The sequence below is a fragment of the Osmerus eperlanus genome, chromosome 16 (genome assembly GCF_963692335.1).
Source record: "Osmerus eperlanus chromosome 16, fOsmEpe2.1, whole genome shotgun sequence".
NCBI lineage: Eukaryota > Metazoa > Chordata > Actinopteri > Osmeriformes > Osmeridae > Osmerus > Osmerus eperlanus.
The window spans coordinates 5,665,295-5,674,648 of record NC_085033.1 but is presented as its reverse complement, the minus strand read 5'-3'; the positions used below and the strand labels follow the sequence as shown (position 1 = coordinate 5,674,648).

The 9,354-nt window shown below is 47.3% G+C and overlaps 1 protein-coding gene across 1 annotated transcript in view; it reads left to right on the top strand.

Moving 5' to 3' along the window:
* Positions 1–439: 439 nt before the first annotated feature.
* LOC134036532 (teneurin-3-like) overlaps positions 440–9,354 on the top strand; it is a 40,857-nt gene continuing 31,942 nt past the window's right edge. The window contains 4 exon segments of the mRNA XM_062481520.1: positions 440–457; positions 1,557–1,688; positions 2,009–2,144; positions 4,049–4,192. Of these exon segments, the coding sequence (XP_062337504.1) occupies positions 440–457; positions 1,557–1,688; positions 2,009–2,144; positions 4,049–4,192 (430 nt within the window).

Here is a 9,354-nt window from a genome sequence, read left to right as displayed (position 1 = left end):
ATGGTTTTGTAATTGACTCTAGCTGGAGATTTAAACCATCTTTAATACACAAACAGGAACACACACGTTCATACAGGTGTACACCTACACACACACACTCGTACACACACAGAGGAACACACGAGTACACACACACACAGGGATCACATGTGTAGCGCGCAACCGTACACACAGCAGAAATGTAATTAATTGCGATGTGCTTTGGTAGCCTCATTCACCAGACTTTTAAAGAGCTCTTAGACTTGAGCTCTAGTCTGGATGGAGGATGGAGATGAGGGTCCAGTGTGCAGAACAGAGAGACCCAGCCTATGTATAGACAGCCTGGAACGCCACCACTGAAGCATTTAGGATGTAGAAGTCCCCATCAATCTAGGAATGCTGATGGAACCATATCATTAGAATAATAAGGCTTTATCACCATCATTCCTATGGCAACACCATGGTTGCTAGCAGACAGGTCAGAGAATGTTCTGTTGGCAGGGAGGTTGCTATGAAGTTTGTAATCAAGTCTCTGATTGATGACACCTCACCGCGCGTGTGTGTGCGCGCGCGTGTGATGGATTGTTCTCATGGAAAGAATCAATAACAGTGTGTGTACTATCACACAAGAGAAAACCAGAAAAACAAATCCTGACACACACACACACCCACACACCATCTCATCAAATCAAACAGATGCACACATCCAAACACACTGTCCCATTAGTGAGTGGTCTGACAGACTCCTCGAGTTAAGACACTGTCGTTATAATGATGATAAGACATGGAGCAGACAGTCATCACCAGACCGCCACCAACACACATGCCTCCTAACAGGCCGCTGTTAGGATAACTACATACGGATAATGTTTAAGTTGTTATTGTTATCATCGCTGGGTAGTTATCCATCCACACTGTCCACACCTGCCAGGTAGCTTACTAAACCTGTCCACATTACTGTCAAAAGCACTGCATTTGTATGCAGAAGCGATGTCATTTCCCTGTGTTTAGAGACAGATAGGAACACGTGCTATAACAAGTCTCCCCCTGTCAGAGTGGGACACCAGGCACTGTGTGGATGCTGAGCGCATGTACTTCATTTCCCTATTGATCTGTATACAGACAGATGCAGAGTTGGGTGTGCTGCAGTCCGCTTGCTGCCCATCAGGAAGATAGTTAGTGAGTCATGCAGACAAGCTGTCCTGCCAGAACAGGATCCCCCCCCCCTCCCCCCTCCCTCTTCTTCTTCTTCTTTACCCACCACTGTTAGGACACTCCTTGACCCCCCGCTCCCCCTCCCCCCTCACAGCAGTGTGCTGCGTCTTCCTGGCACAGTGACATATCATCAACCGCCCACCCCCCCCACACACACACACACACACACACTCACACAACCCCATGCCCCAACACACACACAACCCCATGCCCACCACACTCCAACACACACACAACCCCATGCCTCACCACACACTCACACAACCCCCCTGCCCCCCCTCCACACACACACACACACCTGTGCACCAGTGTGTGTGTGTGATGACACGTCCTGCTCCCTCTGCTTTGATGTGTGTCTGCAGGTGCTACAGGAAGAGACATCCATCCCAGGAAGTGACCTCCACCTGCTGTACCTCAGCTCACGGGCGGCCGGGTACAAGCCTGTCCTGAAAGTCACCATGACCCAGTCCAGCATCCCCTTCAACCTCATGAAGGCAAGTAACCAGGAACACTCTGAAATCAAAACCCTGTGTTTACTTAGACAAGCCAAGGACTGGCAGTTGTGGAATATGAAGTAAGCTTTAGCTTAATCAGTTTCGTAATTCATTTAGTAGATGTTTTTATCCAAAGTGTAGCGGATATAGACCAATAGCGCTTCTAGAAAGTTCAGCAGAAGCTCAAGGATAAGAGGTGCAGAGTTCTAACAGTATTTCGGTGGTCAGAGTCAAGGAACGGTCTGTATTTACTAGGAACTAGTTTTTGTATTTATAATGGATAACCATAATAATAACCGCTACTGTTTGTATTTCCCCAGGTGCACCTGATGGTGGCGGTAGTGGGCCGGTTGTTCCAGAAGTGGTTCCCAGCTCAGCCCAACCTCTCCTACACCTTCATTTGGGACAAGACTGACGCCTATAACCAGAAAGTCTATGGACTCTCAGAGGCAGTCGGTGAGTTAGCATAGCTTGTCTATAGGCCTGATTGCTAAAGGAACTGGCTAACTAATTGAGCTTAGGGCAATGGATGGGTTAGCTTAGCTGTGGTACGTCTGGCTAATGCTAATTCAGTTGGGATGGAATTGAAAATAAAGCCTAGCATGCTACACTAGACTAGGTACTAAAGTAAAATAACATTTCAGTCCCAAACAGCTGTCCTCTCTGCTAAGCACAAGAGCTCCAGAAACATTCCACTGTTACATTTGTATGTTTTTTCTTGAACTTTCTGTCTCGGGATATTTGATACTGAGAAAACAGCCTTGCTGTCAAAGCCTTTTGTGTTGAGATGTTACACTCTGAAACCTGGGAGGTGTCTCTGTTTTACCACTGATGCCATGAGTGCCTCTCTCTTTCTCTGTCCCCTCTAACTCTTCTACTCCCTCGTTCTCTCACATCCTCTCTTCCTCATTTCCTGTCAGTCCTCTCGACCAACTCCCCCTCTTTCTCCACCACCTTCTTCTCCCTATCTCTCCCTCTCTTGAGCCTCTTCTCTCTCTCTCTCTCTCTCTCTCTCTCTCTCTCTCTCTCTCTCTCTCTCTCTCTCTCTCTCTCTCTCTCTCTCTCTCTCTCTCTCTCTCTCTCTCTCTCTCTCTCTCTCTATGTCTCTGTCTCTCTCTCTCTGTCTCCACTTCCTGTTATTTCTTTCTGCTGACAGTGTTTTCTTTGCATGTGTGATTACCATACAACTCAAAACCACTGCAAGGAACACAAATGTGTGTGTGCTTGCGCGTGTCTGTGTGTGTGTACCGAAACATTTATTTCTTTGCTTCACTCCTCCCATCTGCGTTGTGAAGGTCACAGCAAAAGCTGTGGCTTTTCTTCTAAATATACTGCAGCAACGACCTCTCTCTCTCTCTCTTTCTCTATCTCTGTCTCTCTTTCTCTCTACTCTCTCTCTCTCTCTGCCTGTCTCTCTCTCTCTACTCTCTCTCTACTCTCTCTCTCTTTCTCTCTGTCTATCTCTCTCTACTCTCTCTATCTCTCTCTATCTATCTCTCTATATATGTCTCTCTCTCACACACACACACACACACAACTGGTATGGATAGACAGTACAGTTCTCACAAAAGCGAACCGTACACACATGGTCCGCCAGTAGTTCACACTGATTTACTCTCTCTCACACACACACACACACTCTTTCCCACTCACACAGCCGACAGCAAGGCATGTACTGACATTCCCTCCTCATGGGAGAATGAGTAGAGAACAGAGAAGTGAAAAGGGGTGGGGGGCACAGACTGAAATGGGATAGAGAGTGGATGAGTGAGACATGAAAATACAGAGAGAGAGAGAAATCTTCCCATGCTCTTTAACAGTAAGCATGGATGGAGAGAGGGATGAACCTGTTAGGGGTAGGTAGATAGAGGGAGGGAAGAAGGGATGGATAGATGGAGAGAGGGAAGGAGAGATAGATGGAGGGGAAAGGGGAGGAATACAGGGAGGGGTGGACTGGACTGTGGTTATTGATCAGTGTTTTATCTCCACTCTTAATCAGACTCCTGGGCTTGTAATGTTGCTTTTAACACACACACATAAACACATAAACACACACACACACTTGTGGTTATTGATCCTAGGAAGGGTCTGCAGAGTGCCCGTCTAGATTTGATTGGCTAAGGACAGATGGGACATTTGATGTGATTGGTGGAAAACGGACAGGACATCTCCTGTAATTGGTTAATGACAGATAGGATCTGAAATGATTGGACGAGGACAGGGTGGAATGTTAGATTTCGAGAGTTTTAACGCTCTCTGTTAAAATGTAAATGTTGATCAGGGATGTCTATATACAGTTTATGTGCTCAAATGTAAACAATATTGTTTATATTATAACTGTGATGTGTGTGTGTGAGCAGTTTCGGTGGGTTTCGAGTACGAGTCGTGTCTGGACCTGATCCTGTGGGAGAAGAGGACGGCCGTGCTTCAGGGCTACGAGCTGGACGCCTCCAACATGGGGGGATGGACCCTGGACAAACACCACATCCTGGACATCCAGAACGGTAGGGACACGCACGCACACACCTCCCAGAAGCACACACCTCCTCCCAGAGGCACACACCTCCTCCCAGAGGCACACACCTCCTCCCAGAGGCACACAGCTCCTCCCAGAGGCACACAGCTCCTCCCAGAGGCACACACCTCCTCCCAGAGGCACACAGCTCCTCCCAGAGGCACACACCTCCTCCCAGAGGCACACACCTCCTCCCAGAGGCACACACCTCCTCCCAGAGGCACACACCTCCTCCCAGAGGCACACACCTCCTCCCAGAGGCACACACCTCCTCCCAGAGGCACACACCTCCTCCCAGAGGCAGCTGGGGCTCTTCATTCATGTGGTGTGGAGCCCTAACAGGCTCTTAAGTGCTGTTACCAGATAGCTTTACACACAGCTTATCATTATGCTGTGACATAAGCCTGTTAAACAGGCAGACACGCATACATTACAGGCTTAGCACTGACACACGGCTAACAGAGAGACAGCGAGTGTGCGTGTGCGGAGCGCGGTGAAGGATGAATCAATGTCCAACAAAACAGCCAACTGACAACTCCCTTGTCTTAGTGTACAACCCCCAGCCAAGCACGCTGACATCTTTGTCAGTGTGTGTGTGTGTGTGTGTGTGACCTTGACACAGAGTACAGTCAAGCAGAGAGATTGTTGGCAGCCGAACGTTGGTGGTGGCGTGTCATCAAACGAGGACGCGAGATCAGGGTGATGGATGCCAACGGTGCCACCCCCCTCTCCTTAGCAACACTCACTAAGGAGGAGGGAGGGAGGGAGGAGAGAGTTTATCAAACGGACAGAGGGGGAGAGTGTGTGTGACGAGAAGGGAAAAAAGTGCAGATTGGAGACACGAGAGAAAAGAGGGAGAGAATAAGCGAGATAGTGAGAGTTTCAGAGTTTTATATCACCAGACACCAAGTCAGGACAAAGTCAGGAAATCTCTAGAAGTCACCCCCAATTCCCATCGGCCAACAGGCATTAGGTAAGACCGCTAGCACCAGGCGTGTGAGTGTGCGCAGGGGGTGACTCCTAAGTGAACCAGCCTGTTCATCAACCTAACGGCTGAAAGAGGAAGCCTGTCCACTTGTCAAACTGACAGCTGTCTTAATGGAAAAGACCTGAGGGGGGGGAAGAGGAGGACGGGGACAAGATTGGGTCAGTGGTACTGATGTTAGAGCAGCAGGAGAGGAGGGTGGGATGTGAGGAGGAGGAGAGGAGGAGGAGGACAGGGTGTGATGTCAGGAGGAGGAGAGGAGAGTGTTATATGAGGAGAAAGAGAGGAGGAGGAGGAGGAGGAGGAAAGGAGGGTGTTATGTTAGCAGGAGGAAAGAAAAGGAGAGGAAGAAGAGAGCTTGGGATGATTGGAAAATGAGGAGGATGATTAGAGGAGGGTGTGATTTAGGAGGATAGGATTATGTGATTGGACTGTAGATGACAACATAGGGTGCATTTCCACTGCATGGTACCGCCTCGACTCTCCTCGCCTTTTTTGGCGTCGCTACGACGACCACCTACACTGAGGGGGTACTATCTGCACTGGGAAACGAAGCACCTGATTAGGGCTGCAACAACGAGTCGATTAAATCGATTAAAATCGATTATTAAAAGCGTTGGCAACGAATTTCATTATAGATTTGTTGTGTCGTGCGATTATTACGCCACTCAATATGTCGCAGAGATGTTTGAGTATTAAAAAAAAAAAGTTTAGTTGAGCGCGGAGCGGAGGTAGAGGAAAGGCCATCGGAGAGACGTTGTTGAGTAACGTTGTTCTGAAACACATGGCGGAGGCAGAGAAATCAGTACGACCCAAGTCATCCAAGATGTGGGAGCATTTCACACTAAATACATCAAAACAGTGTGTTAATTGACCGAGGTGAAGTTAGTTTCATACTCGACATTCGTCTCACATTCGGAAGACACTACTTTGCAGCATCGCGTTAGGGACCGGGTGAAAACAACCCATACCATTTTGAAAAATGTAGCCTTTTATAATATTTTTTGGAATATAAAACCTCAAACAGACACCAGAGTATCTTAACAATGTCTGGTATACTTCCACAGCCTTTACTTTTTCAATGAAGTTTTCAATAAAATTATAGAAAATCACTAATCTTTGAAAATAGCTTAATCCTCGCAAATCAAAAAACAAATCAAAATTGTGTCAAAAATTCTTAAATATACACCAGATTATTCTAATAAAGTCTGGCTTACTTCCACAACCTTTCAATTTTCAATAAAGTTTTAAACAAAACTCAAATCTGCTCATCTTGGAAAATAGCATTAAATCCACAATAATAATAATAACTTTTTCAAAATTGTGTGCCTGTTTGTGCACATTCTAAAGATGTTTTGCACTGTGAATTTGCACTGTCAGTTCTGTTTTTGAATAAAGGGTTGGAAATTAATGCTTTTTTGTTTTTGTTTTTTATCCGATTCATCGATTAATCGAAAAAAAGAATCGACAGATTAATCGATTATTAAAATAATCGTTAGTTGCAGCCCTACACCTGGTACCCAGAGCGAGGGGAACGGAGTGTAGCCGGGCCCATGCAAGTGAAAAGCTCCATTAGAGGATGCAGGAGAGTTATGAGGTCCTAATGGGGTCAGGTCAGTCAGAACAGAACCAGGTGCTGCTCTGTCTGTTAGAACATCTGAGATGATGTCTATCAATGTTAGTGCTAACAGGGACAGTCGGGATGTATGATGATGGTGATGAGGATTCTGATTAAGGATGGGGACCATGTGTGAAAGCCCAGATCGGGCTGCAGTCTCTGCCCGGACATTCACCTTGACTGTGAATCCCTGTCTCCTGGAGCAGTTAGGCTGACGAGACAGTGCAGTCACACACCCTGAGAGGTGTGTGGGTGTGTGTGTGTGTGTGTGTGTGTGTGTGTGTGTGTGTGTGTGTGTGCGTTGATGCTCAGGCCAGCTCTCCTCCAGCACATGCTGTTCTTTACACACACAAACACACCCATAGAGACAGAGTATAACAGTGTCATCAACACTAAACAGCTGTGTTGGTGTATGTGTTGGACAGAGCATAGTAAATGATTTAGACATAGTGCTTAGCGAGACGGGGCTTTCATAAAGGTACAAGCTTATAGCCGTGGAGGACAATAACAACATGTACTGTGAATAATGATGTGTGGAATTGTGTTTGTGTGAAGATAATTTTATCGAAGGAGATTGTACATACAGTATATTCACATACTGTAAATTATTCAGTCACAGCTCTTAAGTACGTTATTTATTCTTTTGTTAACACACACATGGTCTATGATGCTTAACTAATCACACAAAAGTAAGGCCAATGTATTATCATCGGTCCATCTCTGCGGTTGTCAAGGGGGATTTTTGTCAGGCTGGCTGTTGTTGCCGGGTTGGAGTAGTGGGAGTTTGGGAGTCCTGGTCTTTCATGGTCCCGTTTCAGAATGACACTAAGCCCCCCATCCCCCCCATGCCCCCCATGGACTTAGTGCCAGCTTGTCCTAGCCAATTCCTCTGGTCTTTCATCTCTGTCCTACACACACATTCTCTCTCTGCCTTTCTTTTTCGACATCAACATGCGCTTTCTTTCTATCTCTCTGTCTATGCCTGTTTCCTTTTGTCCCTCCTCTCTCTCTCTCTCTCTCTCTCTCTCTCTCTCTCTCTCTCTCTCTCTCTCTCTCTCTCTTTCTCTCCCCATCTCTTTTACAAAGTACTGTGGCTCTTTGAGGCCCCACTGAGTCCCAAATAGTCCCTCTCCTCCTTAATCCCTCTCTCCTCTCCTCTCTCATCCTTCTATCGCCCATTACTTCTCATCCCTCTTCTCAAACTGCATCTCAGCTCAGCTGAAACCTTTTACCCTCTCACCTCCACTCTCCTCAACCACACACACACACACACACACACAGAGAGAGAGAGAGACCTCTAACCACCAATTGAGGACCAGCTCTTCAGTCTCACCATTACTGCCCCCTGCCACACACACACACTCTCACTCCCCCGCCCATTACTCTATCAGCCAGGAGGACAATCAAGCCCCATTACAGACTCCAGCTCCAGTCCTGCTGTCCTTCCTCCTCACTCTCTCTCTCTGACACACGGAAACTCAGCAAACACTCCTGTCCACCGCTGGGCTGGAAAATTGTGATTACTACTGTCAGTCTCTTGAGCCAAAATGGCCTCAACTCGATATTCCGCTGGCATCCCACTGTTCATACTGCCATACTATGCGTACACATAGTATGTATGTATACACATGTGTGTATGTATTTCGTATCCGTCGTCCAACATGGTATGATAGTGTGGGATGTGTGTGTGCGACAGGACGGGGGGGGACTGCTGACGCTGCCCGCTGCCGTCCTGGGAAGAAGGAGGACATGATGGGGAAAATCCTCAAGTGGATTTTTCCGTGGCCATTCGGCGTGTGTGTGTGTTCCCTCCACTTGTGTGTGTGTTCCACCAGTTGTGATATTAATATAAGGATGATTCTTTTTCTTTAACTCAACCAACATGTTTTGGTTTGAATTTATTGGAAGGGTATAGTGTGTGTGTGTTGAGTTGACATTGTAATAGCAGCCCAGGTGTTTTGGCTGTGTGAAGGCTTCCTTTGTTTGTGCGTGCGTTACACACAATCCTCGCTCCTTCTCCCTTCTTCCCCTCCTCGTCCTCATCCCTCTCTCCCCCTGTCCTCTATCTGTCACCACATCCATCAAATCACCAGCCATCCCTCGCTCCCTACCCCCCTGGGCCTCCTCGAGCCCAGAACCTGGGACTGCACAGCCGGGGTTGTGTGTGTGCGAGTGGGTTTTTAGGGAGGGGGGGGAGGGTTGAGGGTGTTAGTTTGTTTCTTGAGGGGAGGTGTTCTGCGTGCTGTATCTGTGTGTGTAGGCATGTGTGTTCTCCGCAGATCAAACCCCCTGATGACAGTACATGTTGTGAGATTGCTGTCCCGGGATTTACCCTGAAAACTGCTTTCAAGCACATTCATTTCAAATGCCAATCATTACAATATTTCTCCCTGTACCATGATATCTTACCCAGAACACACACACACACACAACTCCAGTGATAGATGGACACATCACAGTCTTCTTCTCAGACACTCATCCTTACTAAGCCTGCAGGATAAAGAGAGAGGGGGGGGGGAGAGAAGGAGAACGAGAGGTGGCCGTGCGA